General features: G+C 42.8%; 1 protein-coding gene across 1 annotated transcript in view; it reads right to left on the reverse strand.

Moving 5' to 3' along the window:
• Window positions 1–24,315, reverse strand: part of LOC126320831 (esterase FE4-like) — an 88,117-nt gene that overhangs the window by 13,192 nt on the left and 50,610 nt on the right. The window contains exons 8-9 of the mRNA XM_049994125.1: window positions 18,057–18,238; window positions 11,984–12,116 (exon numbers count right to left, since the gene is read on the reverse strand). Coding sequence (XP_049850082.1) covers window positions 11,984–12,116; window positions 18,057–18,238 — 315 coding nt within the window. The remainder of the gene's footprint in view (window positions 1–11,983; window positions 12,117–18,056; window positions 18,239–24,315) is intronic.

The raw sequence follows: 24,315 nt of genomic DNA on the forward strand, positions 1-24,315 counted from the left end.
GAAAGAAAATCACATATCTATCCACCGCTTCAGGTCTTATACGATAGCGTTTCGCTATAGTTCAAATCGACGTCTAAGCAAGTATCCTATCAGTATAATTTTACTAGTTCACAAAGTAATATGAATACTTCAGTGTAACACTTAGGAGGGACATGAAGTGGAACGATCACATAGGCGCGTCGTAGGTAAAGCAGGTAGTAGACCTCAGTTCATTTTTTTATAAGGGAAATTCTGTCAGTCTGCAAAGAAATTGCATACCTGTGCGACCCATCCTAGAATATTGGTTGCATGTGTGGGACGCTTATTAGACGGTCTTGAAGGGGATTCTGAACGTATACAGCGAAAGAAAGCACGAATGGTCGCAGATTTGTTTGAACCGCGGAAGAGTGTCACAGAGAAGACGAAGAAACTGAACCGGCAGATCCTTGAAGACAGACGCAGATTGTGTCAAGGAAGCCCTAGGAATATACTACAACGCTCCCATAGGGATCGTGATGATAGTGTTAGATTAATTGCTACAAGCACAGAAGCTTTTAAACACTTATTTTTTCAGCGCTCCATACGTGAATGGGACGGACGAAAGCCATAATAACTGGTACAGCGGGACGTACCACCTGCTATACAAATTACAGTCGTCCACAGACTATGGATGTAGATGTAGACGTCTAAACACGATTATAGTCTTCTCAAAGTTGTTTTTAATAATGCCAGTTTCCAATTTAGCAGTAAGTTCTCATTGAAAGGGTTATTAAGAACAGTGAAACTTTAAATTCAAGGCTTGTTTCGAGAGTAAATGTTTCGAAACGTGTGGGGGTCGGTCGCACGATAAAGTCATACATTATCCACTCGAAATGCAATAGCTGAAGCACAGGGGTAAGAAAGGGGAATTGTGTTACTAATTCCTTGACAGTATATAAAAGACGATGATTTTGAATTCAATGATTTTGAAAGTAAGATCTTTTCGACCGACCTGAGTAAAAACGCTAAAAGTTTTTGCTCTTATGCAAAATCAGTGAGTGGGTCAAAATATTCTATTCATTCTCTCAGCGACCACGACCACACCGAAACTGAAGACAACAGAGAGAAGGCCAAAATACTGATTTAGGTCTTCCGAAGTTGTTTCACCGCGGAAGATGGTAGCACTGTCCCTCCTTTCAAACTTCGTACGAACGTCGAAATGGTAGGTATTGAGATAACCGATCGCGGAATTAAAAAGCAGCTACAGTCGCTTAGTAGTGGAATGGCGTCAGGACCAGATGAGATACGTTTAAGATTTTATAAAGATTATGCGAAAGAACTTGCTCTCCTAGTAGTAATATATCGTAGTTCGAAAGGTACGAAACGACTGGTAAAAAGCGCAGGTCATTCCCGTTTTTAAGGAAGCCCGTTATGACATAATCCACATAATGATAGGCCTGCATCGTTGACGTCAATCTGTTGTAGAATTCTGGAACATGTTTTGTGGTCAAGTAGTGCGACGTTTTTGGGAAATGAACATCTCCTCTATAAAAATCAACATGGATTCCGCACACAGATAGCCTGCGAAACACACCTTGCTCTGTTTCTCCTTGAGATCCATAGTGCAGTGGACAACTCCGCTCAGATTGATGCCGTGTTCCTTGATTTCAGTAAGGCATTTGGCTCCGTCCTGCATTACCATTCAATGATAAAAATACTAGCTTATGGAGTATTGGAGCAGACTTGCGATTGGATTCAAGACTTTCTTGCAGATAGACCCCATACGTCGCTCTTAATGGGACTAAATTGACAGATGTTTAGGTAATATCCGAAGTACCACAGGGAAGTGTGGTGGAACCGTTGCTCTTTACAATATACACTCCTGGAAATGGAAAAAAGAACACATTGACACCGGTGTGTCAGACCCACCATACTTGCTCCGGACACTGCGAGAGGGCTGTACAAGCAATGATCACACGCACAGCACAGCGGACACACCAGGAACCGCGGTGTTGGCCGTCGAATGGCGCTAGCTGCGCAGCATTTGTGCACCCCCGCCGTCAGTGTCAGCCAGTTTGCCGTGGCATACGGAGCTCCATCGCAGTCTTTAACACTGGTAGCATGCCGCGACAGCGCGCACGTGAACAGTATGTGCAGTTGACGGACCTTGAGCGAGGGCGTATAGTGGGCATGCGGGAGGCCGGGTGGACGTACCGCCGAATTGCTAACACGTGGGGCGTGAGGTCGCCACAGTACATCGATGTTGTCGCCAGTGGTCGGCGGAAGGTGCACGTGCCCGTCGACCTGGGACCGGACCGCAGCGACGCACGGATGCACGCCAAGACCGTAGGATCCTACGCAGTGCCCTAGGGGACCGCACCGCCACTTCCCAGCAAATTAGGGACACTGTTGCTCCTGGGATATCGGCGAGGACCATTCGCAACCGTCTCCATGAAGCTGGGCTACGGTCCCGCACACCGTTAGGCCGTCTTCCGCTCACGCCCCAACATCGTGCAGCCCGCCTACAGGGGTGTCGCGACAGGCGTGAATGGAGGGACGAATGGAGACGTGTCGTCTTCAGCGATGAGAGTCGTTTCTGCCTTGGTGCCAATGATGGTCGTATGCGTGTTTTGCGCCGTCCAGGTGAGCACCACAATCAGGACTACATAAGACCGAGGCACACAGGGCCAACACCTGACATCATGGTGTGGGGAGCGATCTCCTACACTGGCCGTACACCTCTGGTGATCGTCTAGGGGACACTGAATAGTGCGTGGTACATCCAAACCGTCATCGAACCCATCGTTCTACCATTCCTAGACCGGCAAGGGAACTTGCTGTTCCAACAGGACAATGCACGTCCGCATGTGTCCCGTGCCACCCAACGTGCTCTAGAAGGTGTAAGTCAACTACCCTGGCCAGCAAGATCTCCGGATCTGTCCCCCATTGAGCATGTTTGGGACTGGATGAAGCATCGTCTCACGCGGTCTGCACGTCCAGCACGAACGCTGGTCCAAGTGAGGCGCCAGGTGGAAATGGCATGGCAAGCCGTTCCACAGGACTACATCCAGCATCTCTACGATCGTCTCCATGGGAGAATAGCAGCCTGCATTGCTGCGAAAGGTGGATATACACTGTACTAGTGCCGACATTGTGCATGCTCTGTTGCCTGTGTGTATGTGCCTGTGGTTCTGTCAGTGTGATCATGTGATGTATCTGACCCCAGGAATGTGTCAATAAAGTTTACCCTTCCTGGGACAATGAATTCACGGTGTTCTTATTTCAATTTCCAGGAGTGTATATAAATGATCTAGTAGAAATCGTCGGATGCTGTTTAAGGCTATTCGCAGATGATGCAGTTGTCTGTACCAAAGTGTCAACGCCAGAAAATAGTAATATTTTGCAGGACGAGCTGCAGAGAACTGATGAATGGTGCAGGTTCTGGCAGTTGACCATGAACGTAAATAAATGTAACATATTGCGCATACATAGGAAAAGAAATCCACAACTGTACAGCTACACTATTGATGAGAAACAGCTGGAGATAGCGTCTGCCGTAAAATAACTACGTGCAACTATCCAGAGCGATCTTAACTGGAATGAACTTATAAAACAAATATTGGGAAAAGTCTACACCATGCTCAGATTCATCGGATCAATCTTAAGGAAATGTAACTCATCCACGAAAGAAATGGCTTATAAGGCGCTTGATCGCCAGGTTCTTGAGTACTGTTAATCTATCTTGGATGCCTATCAGGTAGGAGTGATAGAGAAGATAGAGAATTCCAACGGAGAGCGGTGCGTTTCGTCACTAGATCATTTAGCTGGCGAGAGAGAGTTACAGAGATGCTAAACAAACTTCACTGGCAGACGTTACAAGAGAGGCGTTGTGCATCACGGAGAGATTTATTATTGACATTTCGGGACAGCATATTACTTCCCCCCACGTACATGTCGCATGTTGACCACGAGGAGAAAATTTGAGAAATTAGAGCCAATACACGGGCGTACCGACAATAATTCTTCTCACGCGCTATTCGTGGGTGGAACAGGGTTGGAGGGACCAGATAAAATGTTCAGATGTGTGTGAAATTTTATGAGACTTAATTGCTAAGGTCATCAGTCCCCATGCTTACACACTACTTAACCTATCTTATCCTAAGGGCAAACACACACATCCATGCCCGAGGGAGAACTCGAACCTCCGCCGGGACCAGCCGCACAGTCCATGACTGTAGTGCCTGAGACCGCTCGGTTAATCCCGCGCGGTAGGGACAAGATAGTGATACCGAAATTACCCTCCGCCACACACCATTAGGTGTCTTGCGGAGTATGATGTACATGTAGATATAGATGAAGATATACAGGGTGACTCAGAAACGATGTAACATAAGTTGTGAGGTAGTTGTGCATGTAAAAATAAACCGAAAATTTACTATGAATTACGACTTTCGGTCGTTACGTAATTGGAGGGGGTTGAAGACTACTCACATCCATGAATGTTTACAAAGACAAGTGTGAATATTACTTACCGAAATGATGTGTAGGCGCTGTCGTCGACAGAATAACGATGGGACATATGTCTGACACATCCTACAATATTTTTTCAAAAAGTCTCCCACCCATTTCAACGCAGTGACATCTTGGATTTTAGAATTTCGTGACATCTGAAATTTTGGATTTTTTAAAATTTTTACTCTGCCAAAAACAGCACTGTCGCGACTGCAGCACCGGCTAACGGTGGATGGCTGAACTTGGCTCAGGTAGTTGGTAACTATAATACAAGAAAGTTTGTAGAGTCGTGAGTTTTCTTTTTCGAGTTACACTGCGTACACATTTTTCGATACTGAACTAACTCATGGCTTTATAGTTCCGACTTGTTGCATTCACAAATAATTTTATATCGGCAAAAATCACACACTCAATAATAATTCTATTGATTCATCTTAACATGGAACTGAATTTATGTTAGCAGGTGACGATGAACCATCATGATTAGGGGGGTGTCGCTGATGTCAAACTGCGAGCCTCATGGAACTTTCAAGTTTTGCGAAATCGACCATCTAAATTTGTGAATTCATTGAATGCAACGAAACTTATGATGTCGACTCGTGGCTTTCTTAGCCCTCCAGGTCATAAAAGTTTACATCTGAAAAATATTTGACTGCCGCGCGGTCTGAAGCGCCTTGTCGCAGTCAGAGGGCTCTCCCCGTCGGAGGTTCGAGTTCTCCCTCGGGCTTGTGTGTGTGTGTGTTGTCCATAGCGTAAGTTAGTTTAAGTTAGATTAAGTATTGTCTAGGCTTAGGGGCCGATGACCTCAGCAGTTTGGTCCCTTAAGACCTTACCACCAAAATAATTGACTTTTGAGTAATCACCACCACTCTGCAAAGTTGGTACATATCAAGAAGCAGCCAGATGTACGATAGTCTGGAAATTGGAGCTATATATACACCGATGGCTACTAGAAGTGCAATACCAGAAAGGGTAATAAATTACAAAATTTTATTTATTGCGCGAATATGGTATAATAGGGAGAATACGTTTATAATTTGGTCATTTTATGGTGTACACATAATGTGACACGCAGTACACGGAGCTGCCCCCTCTGGCAGCAACAACGGCTCCAACCCAGCTCGGCACTTAATTGCACTGAGCCTGGTTAATAGATAACGGGCACGTCATCCCACGCTGCGTTAAAAAAAAAAAAAAAAAAAAAAAAAAAAGAGTTCATCAGCTGTAGTGGGTGGTGAGTGGTGGCGCACTGGTCTCTCAGCAAACGATGACCAGACATTTCAGTCGGTGAGAGTTCTGGAGAATTTGCTACTCGGGACAACAGTGGAACACCATCTGTATTGATCTAGGCCAATATGACGAGATTATCATCCGGTCTTAGATTGTCATGTAGAAAGATGACGACTCGGAGATCTCAAAATTAGAGCACCACTCCCGTCCTTAACACGCAGTAACGTCACTACTGCTGTCCCAAATAACGACTATTCGAACTTGATACGATTGCGTTGTCACCGTCGTATGGCATCCGACATCATCAGGCCACGTGCTAGGCCAGTATGATGATGAATACGGTGTGGCAACGTTTGTTCTGCTCAGAGGACCAGCACATGGGTATGACCATCAAGGCGATACATGCAGAACCGAGACCTTTCTAAAATGAGGATGTTATCGCACACCGCCTTGTCTCTTCTGCCTGTCACGGGAAGCCGAAGCAATGGCCACTGTGCTGATGGTCCACGCTTCTCCATTTGTTGTAACGCTGTCTGTTGGAAACGAGGCCATTTCTGACTGAAGGCCCGTGACATGGCTTTAGGATCCTGCAAGCAATTGCTATGTCTGCTGTCTCTGGCTCTAGAGCAGTGTGCTGTAGAGACTCAGTACGGTGTTGAACCTAAAGATTCCATATTCGCATAACAGACGTGTGCAGTGGCGGCTGTTGTATAAGAGTACAAGAGCGCGTGAAAAAATCTAATTTTTGACACCTTACGGATTTATTGGGCATTTTTCTGTGAAAGCTGTTAAATGTAATGTAGATGCGGTAATCTGAAATACACGGCACTGAATCCATCGCGCTGTGCTACAGGTACATTGCCCCCCCCCCCCTAAGCTCGATGAATTTGGTATCAGGGTCGAGAGCACACCTTCAAATGCGCACGTTTTAAGGAGCTTCTGAGCATATGCAACTGGCTTGATGTAACTGCCTGATGCGCCAAATACTTACAGATTTGATAAACAATGTGGACGATTCACAATGTGCACTGCTAGCCCTTACCATTGAACTACAAGTTTACGTCAATGGCACGAGGTGGTAGCACACTGCAGCAGACTTTTATTCACGTTAGGTTGGTAAAAATCGCAGTAGGTGCTAGCACACTCACAGATACGCCAATTCACTCACTATATAATAAAATTTAATCGGAAATCAGTATATGTTACAGCTATACTGATAGAAAACATGTTTTGTGATATTCTAAAAGAGATATAGTAAATTAAGTTCTGGTTTTTATCGTAAAGTTATCCATTTGTGGCGCTGAGAACCATAAAGCACATCATTGTCGATTTTGATACCCCAGCATTTATTCATACTCTTGACATATGTTGATCTTATATTGGCTCAGTTTTATCTGTACTTTAGGTCTACATTGTATATATATCTGAACGTTCACGAAAAGCTGTCTAACTGGTTGTTTCGATATTCACTTAGGTACGGGGGTCGGAGACGGTGTCCTTTTCGCCTTATGGCTCTTAGCGGTTCGTTTATGTTCTAGTCAAGTGACGTTATCGGTATATAATACTACCCGAATTTAATAATTTCCCCATTTGGGTTTGGAGGTGGTTGTCCATTAGTCACGTGCTGCGCGGCCCCTCCCGCCGGTGGTGCGAGTCAAAAATGGCTCTGAGCACTATGGGACTCAACTGCTGTGGTCATCAGTCCCCTAGAACTTAGAACTACTTAAACCTAACTAACCTAAGGACATCACACACATCCATGCCCGAGGCAGGATTCGAACCTGCGACCGTAGCAGTCTCACGGTTCCGGACTGCGCGCCTAGAACCGCGAGACAACCGCGGCCGGCTGGTGCGAGTCCTTCCCCGGGCATGGGTGTGTGTGTTGGTCTTAGCATAAGTTAGTTGAAGATAGTTTCAGTAGTTTGTCAGTCTAGGGACCGATGACCTCAGCAGTTTGGTCACTTAGGAATTCACACACATTTGAACATTCATTGAAGCGCTGGCAGAAACGAAAATTACCAGAAAAAGTTAGCAGCAAAGGTATTACGGCCTTCCAGGCCAGATTCGTTGGCTGAAAATGTGACGAAATCAAAAAAGCATGGCTACAAGCGGACATGTAACAAAGAAGTGTATATTAAGGGTCAGTTGTTGTGTGGTTGCAAAGAAAAAATACCTGATTTTCAGCCTGGCAGTGAATTCGTTAGCTAATACATAATTAGGGATACTGTACATTTGTCCGAAAAAACAAAAACCCACGTAGACTCGCACTCACACAAAAATGCGAAACGGAGAGTAGCGAAAGCTTAAAAGATATTTTGTTCTAACCATAAACTGTAATTGATCATGTAGAAAACAACAAAAATCCACAAAAGCAATCTTCCTTTTTCAGACAAGTTATGTATATAATAATAATAATAATTATTATTATTATTAGTTCTTTCCTTTCTCAGGCGTTATGTCTGGTTAAAAATGGAAAGTGACGCAGACCTTGATCAAGCGTGACTTCTTTTAACTGTGCGGTATATGTTACATTGCATTTAGGAACTTTCGGGTAATTGAACATGTATCAATAATAACAGATTTCTGTAGTTGTATATATACGTTTGGTTGTAGCTGCATTGCGTTGACGTACTGGTGAATATTGTGTGGTATGACTCCTGTAGTTGATAGTATAATTGGTACAATGTCTACTTTATCCTGATGCCACATGTCCTTGACTTCCTCAGACAGTTGGATGTATTTTTCAATGTTTTCTCCTGTTTTCTTCTGTATATTTGTTGTATTGGGTATGGATATTTCGATTAGACGTGTTAATTTCTTCTTTTTATTGGTGAGTATGATGTCAGGTTTGTTATGTGGTGTTGTTCTATCTGTTATAACGGTTCTGTTCCAGTATAATTTGTATTCGTCATTCTCCTGTACATTTTGAGGTGCACACTTGTATGTGGGAAATTGTTGTTTTATTACTTTATGTTGAATGGCAAGTTGTTGATGTATTATTTTTGCTACATTGTCGTCTCCTCTGGGGTATTCTGTATTTGCTAGTATTGTACATCCGCTTGTGATGTGATCTACTGTTTCTTTTTGTTGTTTGCAAAGTCTGCATTTATCTGTTGTGGTATTGTGATCTTTAATAATATGCTTGCTGTAATATCTGGTGTTTATAGTTTGATCCTGTACTGCAATCATGAATCCTTCCGTCTCACTGTATATATTGCCTTTTCTTAGCCGTGTGTTGGATGCGTCTTGATCGATGTATGGCTGTGTTAGATGATCCGGGTGCTTGCCATGTAGTGTTTTCTTTTTCCAGTTTACTTTCTTTGTTTCTGTTGATGTTATGTGATCTAATGCGTTTTAGAAGTGGTTATGAAATTGCAGTGGTGTAGCCGATGTAGTTATATGACTGATTGCTTTGTGTATTTTGCTAGTTTCTGCTCGTTCTGTAAAGAATTTTCTTATCTCGATAAATCCCCTTCCTCCTTCCTTTCTGCTTAATGTGAATCTTGCCGTTGCTGAATGTATGTGATGTATTCTATATTTGTGGCATTGTGATCGTGTAAGTGTGTTGAGTGCTTCTAGGTCTGTGTTACTCAATTTCACTATCTTTCACTATATTATTATTAATATTATATTATTATTATTATTATTATTGACAGCACTGAAGTTGTATAAATATGCCGAAAACCATGACCGATATACAACAGACGCTATTAATTTTGCACTCTCACATGTATCTGAATTAAAAAATTGGTGAAATCCCAGAGTGGATACCTGCGAGTCGCCAATGGTCGTGTGATCCCAATGCAAACAACAGTGTTGCAGAACGACAAAATGTAGTCTCTATATGTTAAAATCCTACTGTCTTCGAATTCCGACGAGTATTGGTAGAGGTTTCTCCTCATTACACTAGGAATAACACGATAATCTCACAAACAAACAACGTTGCGACGAGAGTTCTCAATGAGAAGCCCATTGCATGATTTTTCGGGAAATGTTGTATATGGTCTGCTTCCTGCAATTATCTTTAATTCCTTTCTTCGTTAGGGTATAATTATGACAGATCGTCGTCTCAGTGACTTGATTTTGTATCGCTGTTGGAAGTCCCACACTTTCTGTATGCACACCTGCTTGTGTCAAACCACTTCGTCGATGCTTGCACATGGACATGGCAAAGGCCAAAGTCACTCATATTATTATTATTATTAGTATTACACTGAAGTGCCAAGGAAACTGGTGAGCGTGCAGAAGTACCGCAACACGACGTGGCATGGAAAAAAAAAAGTGGAACATTGTGGTAAGTTCCTATGCGATCAAACTGCTTCCGTCATCGGTCCCTAGGTTTACACACTATTTAATCTAACTTAAACTAGCTTATGCTAAGGACAACACACACACCCATGCCCGAGGGAGGACTAGAACCTACGACACGCGCGAGCCTTGCAAAGCGCCTTAGAGCGCCCGGCTACCCCGCGCGGCCCGTGGCATGGATTCGACTAATGTCTGAAGTAGTGCTGGAGGGAACCGGCACCAGGAGTCCTACAGGGCTAACCACAAATTTGTAAGAGTACGAAGAATGGAAATCTCTTCTGAACAACTCGATCCAAGGCATAGAAGATAGGCTCAATAGTGTTCATGTCTGGGGCGTTAAGGCCAGCGGAAGTGTTTAAACTCAGAAGAGTGTTCCTGGAGCCACTCTGTAGCAATTCTGGACGTCTGGGGTATCGCATGGTCCTGTTGGAATTGCCCACGTCCGTTGGAATGCACAATGGACATGAATGGATCCAAGTGATCATACAGGATGCTTACGTGCGTGTCACCCGTCAGAGTCATATCTAGACTTATCAGAGGTCCCATATCACTCCACTTGCACAATCCCCACATCATTACAGAGCCTCCACAAGCTTGAATAGTCCCCTGCTGACATGCAGGTTCCATGGATTCATTAGCTTGTCTCCAAAATGTCCAATGTCGGTGGTGACAGGCCCAGACGAGGCGTAAAGATTTGTGTCGTGCAGTCATCAAAGGTAGGCAAGTGGGTCTTCGATTGCGATAGACAATATAGATGATGCTTCGCTAAGTGGGTCGCACGCTGACACTTGGTTATGTCCCAGCATTGAAATTGGCTATTTACTTGAGGGCTGCACTTCTGTCATGCTGAACGATTCTTTTCAGTCGTCGTTCTTGCAGACTTTTTTTCCGGCCGCAGCGGCGTCTGAGATTTGATGTTTCACCGAGATGCTGATATTCAGGGTACACTCATGAAATGGTCGTACGGGAAAATCCGCACATCATCGCTACCTCGGAAATGCTGTGCCCCATCGCTCGTGCGCCGACTATAATACTACGTTCAAACTCACTTAAATCTTGATAACCTGCCATTGCAGCAGCAGTGACCGATCTAACGACTAGGCCACACACTTTTTGTCTTACGTAGGCGTTGCCGATCGCAGCACCGAATTCTACCTGTTTACATATCTACCTCTACGGTCGCAGATTAGAATCCTGCCTCGGACATTGATGTGTGTGATGTCCTTAGGTTAGTTAGGTTTAAGCAGTTCTAAGTTCTAGGGGACCTTAGAAGTTAAGTCCCACAATGCTCAGAGCTATTTGAAATGCGTGTGGCCGACTCGGGACTTCCGCCTCCCGCGATCCCAGCCGCCTGTGCAAGTCTTTTTAGCTGACACCACTTCTGCGTCCTGGGTGTCGATGAGGAGGAAATGATGATGAAGACAGTATAACAGAGAGTCCCCGAGAGGAGAAAATCGGTGGCCCAACAGGGAATCCAGCAAGGACCTGTTGCATGGCACTCTGCCGTGCTGTCCAGTCAGCTATGGAGGCAGACATTACTATTTAACACCTTGTTATAGATGTACTGCACATTGTTTCGGAGCGAACCTGATTGTAAATCTTCATGAAAATCCTGACAGCCTGAATTCATAATATCGCTTTAGACTGCATGCTTTTTAGACAATCTTTCGGTTCTAGATGGACAATGTTTTTAGAATGCTTCCTGTTTACTAAGGAGTTTTCATATTGTACACGCCATTTAGTAGTACTTACTGTATGTTGTAATATACGCTGCGATGCTTTAGCAGATGATCTATTCAAATCTTCTTTTGAGGAGGAAAAGGGAAAAGTATAATAAGAGATACGTTCTATGTATTTTCGGATTGAGTTACTTCGTGTAATAAAGTAAGTTGAATATCCAAACAAATGACCAAATCATGATTAAATAATGACACACGTTATGCTAATTATACTATTAATTAAGTTTAATCCTCACCTGGGCCACCAGGGTATGCGCTGAGGGGACCAACGAACGAGAACTGGTAGGTGTACACAGGCTTAGAAGAATAGCGGGCCATGCTTCTAACAACAGCGTCTACTCCTTCCACAAAAAATTGATGGGAATCGAACTGCGAAGTGTAAGAAAAGCTTTAATCAATGTTTCCAAGTGGTTCAAGAAACTGAAATGTACACAAAATCATTAATATTCTACTGTACGTTCATTGCACAGAAGGAAACAAGCATGAGTACCATACATTGGACAAATTTTATTCTGTGAAGAACAGCTACGAAATTGTTAACTGTATGCATGAGCTGACTATACCACCTCAAACTAAATTTTTAACCGTGGACATTGTAACATTATACAGCAGTATAACTGTAGATGAAAGATTGAGATAAAAAGAAAGAAAAACAAAATAATAAGTTGATTAGAAATATTAGAGTTTATAGATTTACACAGTGTAATATTATCATACATTTACTTCTCTTTCTACAGCAAAATTTACAAGCTAGGCATACGGCTTGCCAGGACAAGCCCTTTTAGTGGCCTAAAGGTTGAAATATTTATCAGACATACAGAGATTAGAACACTGAAGCTAATGGACAGTATCAGAAGCAAAGTAAATACTATAAGAGTTGATAGAACACACAATGAAGTAACAATTCTGTTTGAATAAATTCAATAGTCTACATAAAATAACCCAGTTCATCCTTGACTGTTAAGACAACAACGCCATACCCTTATTGGATGAAGTAAAATTACTCTTTAATAAATTCACTAGTCTACATAAAAATATTTAACTCAGTCTCTACTGTGAAGAGAACAACACTACACCTTTTCTTGCCGTTAAAATATCAGAATAGAACAACGAGGAGTGTTTCACGGAAACCTTCTATTACAGGCAGCACAACACCAAAATCCTCTACACATCCTAACTCCCACAAAAAGCTACATCTAAGTCAATGCTATGCCTAGCCCACAGATTTACACTTCACTGTACAGAACTCCAACAAGAAACAGAACACAAAAAATGTACTGCAACAAACAATTGATATGATCCTTCACTATTTAATACAATATCACAAAAGATGAAAAGACAAACTCAGCAAACAACAGTAAACTACACTCACAAATGACAGAACCCACCATTGGAATATGTAAACATCCCATATTTTGGTATAATGTCTGATAAATTAGGTTTGTTGTTGTTGTGGTCTTCAGTCCTGAGACTGGTTTGATGCAGCTCTCCATGCTACTCTATCCTGTGCAAACTTCTTCATCTTCCAGTACCTACTGCAACCTACATCCTTCTGAATCTGCTTAGTGTATTCATCTCTTGGTCTCCCTCTACGATTTTTACCCTCCACGCTGCACTCCAGTACTAAATTGGTGATCCCTTGATGCCTCAGGACATGTCCTACCAACCGATCCCTTCTTTTGGTCAAGTTGTGCCACAAACTTCTCTTCTCCCCAATCCTATTAACACTTCCTCATTAGTTATGTGATCTACCAATCTAATCTTCAGCATTCTTCTGTAGCACCACATTTCGAAAGCTTCTATTCTCTTCTTGTCCAAACTATTTATCGTCCATAAATTAGGTAGGTTATACAAAACCACAGACGTAAAAATCAGCTTAAACACTACCAACAATCTAAGTAGGAAGCTTATTCACAATATAAAATCGCCAGATACAGATCTTGACGCATCTGCAACCAATGCAACAAATATTTTATAGATAAGGTAGGTAGATATGTCGGGACTCGATTTTAAGGACCAGAGAGAGTGCTAGAAACTGGAGAAATATAATTAATCAGCATTAGCAACACACATTAAAGATACAGGCCAACCTTTCAAAATCAAAGACAATCTTGATATTTTGCATTAAATCGGAAAAAGGATACCATGGAAAATGCAAAATTTACTTTCATAATACAAAAAATGGTAATACTATTCTTAATGAGACAACTGAATTTAAAACCTCTAATTTCTTGAGTAAACTGAAACCAGTTGTAATGCAGTAGATCTAAATCGTGCCAACGTGAAACAAATGACTAACAGACTGTTAGCATTAAGAATATCGCCCGACAGAAACGATGGTCAATATTCATACACACGTTGCATGGCCAGAATATTATATTTAAGGTATAATGTTGATGTCTGTGGAGAAACTATGTGCAGTGAAAGTACATCAAGAACAGTGTTAGGTTAAGCAGTGCAATAAAGTAATGCTAAACAAGAATTCCGTAACAGTACCAACGATGCACATGAAGCTTTCTACCGTCAGTGTCGTAGGTGATCAACCGACATATAACCAGAACATCACACGAATATCGCACCATAACAACTGATACAAGACAATCAGCATCCCGCTCGGGCTGTGGTGTCAGTCGCAACAACGTGCCACAGCCCCACGCCAACAAAAGACAACACTAGACATCGATTTCTGGCCACCCACTGCCATTCCCCACCCCTCAAATATCACAATACCCACTACAGCAGATGGGAGATACGATACTGCGTGAAGAGTTTGATAGAGCACTGAAAGACCTGAGTCGCAACAAGGCTCCGGGAGTAGACAACATTCCATTAGAACTACTGACAGCCTTGGGAGAGCCAGTCCTGACAAAACTCTACGATCTGGTGGGCAAGATGTACGAGACAGGCGAAATACCCTCAGACTTCAAGAAGAATATAATAATTCCAATCCCAAAGAAAGCAGGTGTTGACAGATGTAAAAATTACCGAACTATCAGTTTAATAAGTCACAGCTGCAAAATACTAACGCGAATTCCTTACAGACGAATGGAAAAACTGGTAGAAGCCGACCTCGGGGAAGATCAGTTTGGATTCCGCAGAAATGTTGGAACACGTGAGGAAATACTGACCTTACGACTTGTCTTAGAAGAAAGATTGCGGAAAGGCAGACCTACGTTTCTAGCATTTGTAGACTTAGAGAAAGCTTTTGACAATGTTGACTGGAATACTCTCTTTCAAATTCTAAAGGTGGCAGGGGTAAAATACAGGGAGCGAAAGGCTAATTATAATTTGTACAGAAACCAGATGACAGTTATAAGAGTCGAGGGGCATGAAAGGGAAGCAGTGGTTGGGAAGGGAGTGAGACAGGGTTGTAGCCTCTCCCCGAAGTTATTCAATCTGTATATTCAGCAAGCAGTAAAGGAAACAAAAGAAAAATTTGGAGTAGGTATTAAAATCCAGGGAGAAGAAATAAAAACTTTAGAGGTTCGCCGATGACATTGTTACTCTGTCAGAGACAGCAAAGGACTTGGAAGAGCAGTTGAACGGAATGGACAGTGTGTTGAAAGGAGGGTAAAAGATGAATATGAACAAAAGCAAAACGAGGATATTGGAATGTAGTCGAATTAAGTCGGGTGATGGTGAGGGAATTAGATTAGGAAATGAGACACTTAAAGTAGTAAATGAGTTTTGCTATTTGGGGAGCAAAATAACTGATGATGGACGAAGTAGAGAGGATATAAAATGTAGACTGGCAATGGCAAGGAAAGAGTTTCTGAAGAAGAGAAATTTGTTAACATCGAGTATAGATTTAAATGTCAGGAAGTCGTTTCTGGAAGTATTTGTATGGAGTGTAGCCATGTATGGAAGTGAAACATGGACAAAAAATAGTTTGGACAAGAAGAGAATAGAAGCTTTCGAAATGTGGTTCTACAGAAGAATGCTGAAGATTAGGTGGGTAGATCACGTAACTAAAGAGGAGGTACTGAAGAGGATTGGGGAGAAGAGAAGTTTGTGGCACAACTTGACTAGAAGAAGGGATCGGTTGTTAGGACATGTCCTGAGGCATAAAGGGATCACAAATTTAGTATTGGAGGGCAGCGTGGAGGGTAAAAATCGTAGAGGGAGACCAAGAGATGAATACACTAAGCGGATTCAGAAGGATGTAGGTTTTAGTGGGTACTGGGAGATGAAGGAGTATGCACAGGATAGAGTAGCATGGAGAGCTGCATCAAACCAGTCTCAGGACTGAAGACCACAACAACAAACAACTACAGCAGCAGAACAGGAAACGAGACAGTTCTAGCTTAATTGACCCTAAAAGTTTCCTCTTCCATTAAAATCCATATGCGTATATGTGCTTCAAATGCGTTGTAGTGAGACAAGTTAAACATTAAATAAATGAAATGACAATTAATTACCTCTACACGAATGTTCCAAAACACTTAAGTACGTGCAGTACTGATTCTTTAACATGGATGTGTCAAAATTTTCCCGTACAGCATTGAAAAATTAAAAACTAAGATTTAATTTTAATGGCTTTTCGTTTCATTATTTTTAAAATGGTAATTGTGTTACTGATTTCGCAGTCTTAAATCTTACGTAATTTTGATGTATATTCTTTTAATACAGCTAACTCTAGAGTCATCTTGTTTTACTCCATGCTTAAAGCAGCAGAAAAGATGGTGGCAGAACTAGACCCAAAAACAAGAGGAAATGGATTATAAAATGCGAACAGTGCCGAGCCGTAATCGTAATATCACGTACAGCAAAAATTCTCGGAAAGATAATTCTGAGGAGAATTTAAGAGAATTAGCATCAGCTTGGATTCGAGAAAGGATTAGGAGCAAGAGAGGCGAATCTAGCACTGAGACGTTTCATCGAAAAGCAAATTAAAAAAATAAACCAAATTATATTACCTTTGTACCACTGGACTAGGCATCTGACGACGTTATGTGGCGAGAGATGTTTAGAGTAGTGAGAAAGCAGGTCTAAAATACAAAGGCATACAGGTGATACTCAGCTTCTATATGAACGAAGTGACTTTACTCAGAAGTATTCATCAGATACAAGAAGCAAAAATAACAAAACGGGTGAGAGAAGGGTGTCGTCTCTCTGCTCTTATATTCAATACTACCTTCAGAAAGCTGCCACCAAGTTCGCGAAACTACTGAGGTAAGAAACAAAGTAAGAGGGTAGAAGACAGACATGCTGCTTTACACAGAGAATATTGTTGTGGTCACCTAGAGGAAAGAATATCTAGGGAAGGTCCTCAGCACAATGGAAAGCAATATGGAATGACAATAAACAAGCGAGACTGCAGTGATGGCATGCAGTACTGAAGAAGAATATTAACCTTCAAGAATAAAATGGGAAGAGAGGAGTTAGAAGTAATAGAGAAATTTACCTATTTTATATTGTGATCACCTTGCCTTGCGCAGTCTGCAACGCTCGCACCAATTCGACTGCTTTGGCTTAATCATCAAACACCTTTCCTTGGACTGATTGTACCTTGAATTATGCAATTAAAAGTTCCAGATTCGCTTTTTGTAGATCGTACAGTCCTTCGAGCTAGATGTTATCGCTTACGTAATTACCCATGTCTGTAATTGTGAAATAAATGAGCTTATGGGCGCTTGTAAATCCATCATAGGAACCTTCTTGTTTGAAATGTGGCCTCTGACTCTCGAGTCTGTGTGAGTGATAACTAGGGATGGTAGAAGCCAGAATTAGTTGAATCCAGCAACCTAAAGCAGCGAAAAATTTAAGGAAGAACTTATTAGCCAACACGAACATCAGTCTGCAAGGAAGGAAATGGATCATGAAAGCATGCGTTTTGAATCTGGACCCATTGGGATGTGACCCTTGGACAACAGAGAAACAAGAGAGAGGACAGCTAGAAGCCCTGGAAATTTGGTGCTACAAAAGGACAATGATCAGATGGAGAGCTGCTCAGAATACAGGAAACGAGATCTTTGTGGAGGCACACCCAAACAAGAAGAGACAAACACGTAGGACACAGATTAAGACACAACAGTATAATTGGAACAATAGCACAAGGAGCTACTGAGGGAAGCAATCACATGGATAGACCAAGAATGTCATACATGCATCAGATTATGAATTATATAGGCTGCACCACATACGCAGAAATAAAGAGGAAGTCAGACACAAGAGGGGAATGACGTACCTCTGCAAACAAACCTCAGGATTGAACACTAGAGGCTCAGTGTAAAATGAGAGGTCGAAGTTTCTCTGTAATTGTTTAACGGCAGTGATTTACACCTGTTACCTTTATTTTCTCCGACTTACTAGAGCGGTGGTGTAGTTGTCCTTCAGTGTGATGTCGCTGCCGTTGTAGTAGAACTCTTTGACGGACGCGGCACCTTTCAACCGTTCTTCCCTCGTCGGAAGTCGTAGATCACATCCCACAATCTCGTCAAAGTTCTCATTCAGGTTGTTTATTTGTTTTTCAGTAGATAATATACCACCCTCTGTCATAAAACACATCGAATATATTAGAATCAAATCTCAACACTGTTGAAAGAGCAAACCACGCTGAAACAAAGAAATCAGTTATAGAATTCAATTATCTGAAGAGATTTACAGAAACAAGGTATGGCTGCTAATGAGTTACACAAGTCTAGAATTACTGGCGTGGTTATTGGCGTTCAGCACAGTTGCTATTTCCATTTTACGCACAACATTTCGACAAGCGACTCTTGGGTATCAGACCTCGTTAACTCGCTGGTTCTGAGATTCATGGAAAACAGTTTGCCCCGAATCGAATCCGTCTCGCCTATTAACGACGAGGGCTGGTTTTCCATTTCCAACTAAATATCCATGTCCCGCCTCAAAATACACGCTACGCAAACATTTAGAAAACATTCTCACACTTCAACATGAGATTTACTTTAGACTCAGACAGATGAGGTACATAAATTCCATCCGGCCATTAACTGTTATTAACGTTAACAAAATCCGTACAACAATGCCAACCCTGGAGAGAAACGGGAAAAGGCTAGGAAGAAGAAGAAAGAAGATTTCGATACCCGAACCAGTTGTCTTCTTCAGATGTTGTGAGTACTCATTGCCATGGACTACAGCCTGAAAAACTCGACGCACCTCAAGAATATACTAAGTCGGTCGTCGAAATGTTGGGTGTATAATGGTAACAATAACTTGGCTGAAACCCGGAAACGCACCATTAATCAATCACGATGAGAAACCATGAGACTTTGGAAATTTGTGGTAAGTTCTATAGGACCAAACTGCTAAGGTCATCGGTCCCTAGCGCCCGTAGGCTTACTCACTACTTAAACTAACTTATGCTAAGGACAACACACACACCCATGCCCAAAGGAGGACTCGAGAGACGTTGCTTCCAGAGTTATTGTTATACAGTTTTTTTCGTGGGGAAATCTTAAGTATCTATATCGTCAAGACTTCTTACAGTAAAGTATACAGGGTGCAAACGATAGCTGTTTTCAACGTACGACAGTGCTCTCGAGAAAGTCGAGACAAACAATGATACAATACATTTGTGGTATATGAATTTGCCAAAGTACACCAAATTAGTCAACAAAAACCGTCTAGAGTACAGCATATGCACGTCGAGTGTTTTCGATATTATGTCGCTCTCTTCTCGAGAAGAAAATAAATAAACACATTATCTGTAGGAAATTAACTTTCGTACTGGGATAAGTTTACGCCATAGGTTGCGGGTTTTATAAGCTATTGGTAAAAACACACAAAAGTGAACTTAAAATGCGCTCACCCTCCACATTCACGCCCCGACTGATAAGTATTTTTACATGTTATTCATGGGGCTTACTCCTATCACCATACAAAAATTGGCAAATATACTAATTATTACCCATATTCGATATATGATTCCACCGGCTTAGTCGACTACTTCGTGTGTGGTTAATGAAAGAAAGAAAACTTTTGTCAATGTTCACGAAAGCTAATTACAACGCAATGAAACATTAAGCTTACAAATCCAGCCGTTATTTAGTAAGAAGGTCAGAAAAAGCAAACAGTTTAGATGTAAATTTTATGCGGATAATACACTCCTGGAAATTGAAATAAGAACACCGTGAATTCATTGTCCCAGGAAGGGTAAACTTTATTGACACATTCCTGGGGTCAGATACATCACATGATCACACTGACAGAACCACAGGCACATACACACAGGCAACAGAGCATGCACAATGTCGGCACTAGTACAGTGTATATCCACCTTTCGCAGCAATGCTGGCTCCTATTCTCCCATAGAGACGATCGTAGAGATGCTGGATGTAGTCCTGTGGAACGGCTTGCCATGCCATTTCCACCTGGCGCCTCACTTGGACCAGCGTTCGTGCTGGACGTGCAGACCGCGTGAGACGACGCTTCATCCAGTCCCAAACATGCTCAATGGGGGACAGATCCGGAGATCTTGCTGGCCAGTGTAGTTGACTTACACCTTCTAGAGCACGTTGGGTGGCACGGGATACATGTGGACGTGCATTGTCCTGTTGGAACAGCAAGTTCCCTTGCCGGTCTAGGAATGGTAGAACGATGGGTTCGATGACGGTTTGGATGTACCACGCACTATTCAGTGTCCCCTAGACGATCACCAGAGGTGTACGGCCAGTGTAGGAGATCGCTCCCCACACCATGATGCCGGGTGTTGGCCCTGTGTGCTTCGGTCGTATGCAGTCCTGATTGTGGCGCTCACCTGCACGGCGCCAAACACGCATACGACCATCATTGGCACCAAGCAGAAGCGACTCTCATCGCTGAAGACGACACGTCTCCATTCGTCCCTCCATTCACGCCTGTCGCGACACCACTGGAGGCGGGCTGCACGATGTTGGGGCGTGAGCGGAAGACGGCATAACGGTATGCGGGACCGTAGCCCAGCTTCATGGAAACGGTTGCGAATGGTCCTCGCCGATACCGCAGGAGCAACAGTGTCCCTAATTTGCTGGAAAGTGGCGGTGCGGTCCCCTAGGGCACTGCGTAGGATCCTACGGTCTTGGCGTGCATCCGTGCGGCGCTGCAGTCCGGTCCCAGGTCGACGGGCTCGTGCACCTTCCGCCGACCACTGGCGACAACATCGATGTACTGTGGAGACCTCACGCCCCACGTGTTGAGCAATTCGGCGGTACGTCCACCCGGCCTCCCGCATGCCCACTATACGCCCTCGCTCAAAGTCCGTCAACTGCACATACGGTTCACGTCCACGCTGTCGCGGCATGCTACCAGTGTTAAAGACTGCGATGGAGCTCCGTATGCCACGGCAAACTGGCTGACACTGACGGCGGCGGTGCACAAATGCTGCGCAGCTAGCGCCATTCTACGGCCAACACCGCGGTTCCTGGTGTGTCCGCTGTGCGGTGCGTGTGATCATTGCTTGTACAGCCCTCTCGCAGTGTCCGGAGCAAGTATGGTGGGTCTGACACACCGGTGTCAATGTGTTCTTTTTTCCATTTCCAGGAGTGTATTATGAAATATTTGAGGTAGCTAAAATTTATGCAGATATCAGTTTTACAATTTTTAAATGCAGTAGCGGGTATGTCCCATTAAAGGATTAAATGGCAACCGGGCGCACTTTTGCGGAGAAGTTGTGTTTTACTTTGTGAGAGATCAAGATGAACATCTGCAAAAAGAGAAATCTGTTAAGGTCATAATAATTACGGCTGCAGTGGGAACTCTAAGTGTCAGAGTCAAAGGAATGTCAGTGCTGCTAAGGTAATGTGCAGACTGAATGACGACGCAAGTGTAGTGTTCTGAGTCGATGTTCGTTTGACTGAAAGTGAGCACATCCCCCCTGGGACAGAAAAAAATGATGTATATCGATGTGAACATAACGCAGTGCCAGGGAAGTAATTTGTTGTTAACAGAGCCATCAGTAAACGATGATTTGCTAGACGAGAGGCATTACTATACAGCAAGAACTGTCAGTGCCATTAAGTAGGAAGCAAGTGGAAAATTGTATGTTTCAGTAAGAAGTGCTAACATGAGCAACGCAGAAGCAGAATAACCACACGAAACAATTGTGGCTACTGTAGAGAACACAGATCTACCAAAGAGAAAGACGAACAGGTAGTATGTCATTGTCCCTCAAATATCAGTGTGAAAGAGGTAACTAACGAAGCACACGGACCAATCGAGTAAGAAGTGGATATTAAATTGTACGACTTATCGCTGGAGGGTCGGGTATAACTTCACCAGTGCTGCTTATCTACTCTGATCTTTTCTGTGAGCAGGATAATCTTCCAGGAACTCCGTTAGTTCTTAGTTCAATACACGATACAAATAGGAGGAGCAGCGCCCATTGTTCAATGACCAAACAGAATTCCGTATAGCCAACAAGCCTTAGTCGATGAGATGATTAAAGAACGACTGGTCCATTGAAGCTAGAGAACTGTCATATCCACCTTGGTCATTGCCCATTGTAATCGTGATGAAGAAATCGCCTACGGGAGAAAAGGAGTATCTATTTTGTGTTGAGTGCTGGAAACTGAATGCTTTAAAGTTACCGGGTATCCATACGTTATCAGATCTTGCACACTCTTGGGATTATCTTCTTTGTTTTCGACCTAACCAATGGGTACAGTCAACTGACTCTACATCCAGACAATCAGGCTAAACCATCTTTTATTATGCCTGGAGCGGCGTACTTGTAAACACATGGTCATTGTCTTAGAGGACCGAATCGCACTCAATATCCGGTTTACCACGACGACGTTATCATTTTGTGGTGAGATATGCAGCAACACGGTGGAGGATTGCAAGCTATATTTGAGAGCAAATCTTTCCTGTCCATGTCAAAATGTCATTTTGCTGTACTTGAATTAGAGTATTTGGGACACAGGATAAACTCAGATGAAATCAGACGTAACTGAAATTGGTGGAAGCCGTGAAGAACCATCTGGAACCGAAGTTTTTTTAGGCACTGTGAATTTCTACCGACGTTACATTCTACGGTATGCCGAAATAACGGAGACAATGATTCAAACACTGAAAAAAGGAGCTGTTTGTAATTGGAGTTTCGAATGTTTACAAGCGATGGAAGCACAGAAAACAGCTTTGAAAAAATCTCACGTATTGGCTTATCTAGATTTCTCGAAACCCTTCATCCTAACAACCGATGCTAGCATTTTCGCTGTCGGAGCGGTTCTTTCGCTGGAAATTGACAGAGAAGAGCTTCCAGATTCATTTGCCTCTTGTCATTTGAACATGGCCGATTGCAACTGTTCGATAGCAGAAAAGGAGTTATATGCACTTGTCTATGATATAAACTACAACCGATGCTTTCAAGCGGTCCGAGAATTCACTGTAGCAACGGATCACGCCACACTAAAGTGGCTACCAACTTAAAAGACCCCAGCACTAGATTAGATAGATGGGCTTCGTGCGTAAGTGAGCAGCTATTGAACGTAGTCCACCGACCCGGGAATTTGCACAGCAATGTGGATAGAATAAGTAGGGAAGTCACAACATGTTTCACAATCGCCCAGGAATAGGAATTAATAAATGCGCAAGAGGCTGACATGCAGTGTCAGTCTTGGAAACAGTGTCACAGGGGCTGCCTACCATACAAATGTTCACAGGCGAAGCTGCTTTTTACATGCCGCTGATTTTAACAGAAGAAACAGCAAGGTGTGGGACTAGGAATGGAAGATCAAGAACGAAGTGCTCTGATTAGAACAGGTCTAAAAGTTTTATAAATAAACTCGGTGTTAACTGTACTAAGTATTGTTTGGGCCCAGTAGGATCTCTTATGGTCATGCGTTTGCTTAATGAAACGATCTTTGATGGAAAGAGTGTTATATGCGTTACTGAAATTGACTCGAGTATTGCCCTGATTTTCCGAAAATGTTTCGGACATTGAAGAGACTCCAGTCATTCCTCACACATTTGAACGATCTTTAGTGTCAAACTATCCCGCATGTAATGAGACGCAGAGCAGATCTCACGAGACAGCACGACCGTGGGGTCGGGGATTTGTCCGCAATTTTGTGTGGCGAAAGAGGACACCTAACACCTCACGTAGCTAAAATATTAGGACACACCATTCGGAAAATCCCGAGAAAAATCGATACAAAGTTTCCTAGGTGCCTTATGAGTGTAAAATGTTGGCCCTCTGCTGAGCGGCCGTCTGGCCTACATGGTTAGCGCTCGGACACTTACGCCAAAGGTCTCGGGTTCGACTCCTCATCCTCCAGCACTTTTTTTCCTTCTGTTGCTTGCAAAATTGCAGCACATTGTTACAGGAGAATCGAGAAATTAATTCCCGGGAAGAGTGTACAAAAATTCATTCTACAATTCACCATCAATTATCGTCACCGATATTCCGAGACATGAGTCAATAAGCCTGGTTTGCCTCAAAATGGTCAAACTCGAAACATTTTCGTAAATGTTAATGGGCCATGTTTTTGTACAGATTTATTGTAAACGCCCTGTGATTGTAAAAAATCCGCTTTTATATGTTGCCCAAGATGTCACAAAAATTTTTGTTTGTTTGTTTTTACGACAATTTTCACTGCGGTTCTTGTTTATAATTATTATATGTATA

The sequence above is a fragment of the Schistocerca gregaria genome, chromosome 2 (genome assembly GCF_023897955.1).
Source record: "Schistocerca gregaria isolate iqSchGreg1 chromosome 2, iqSchGreg1.2, whole genome shotgun sequence".
NCBI classification, from domain to species: Eukaryota; Metazoa; Arthropoda; class Insecta; order Orthoptera; family Acrididae; genus Schistocerca; species Schistocerca gregaria.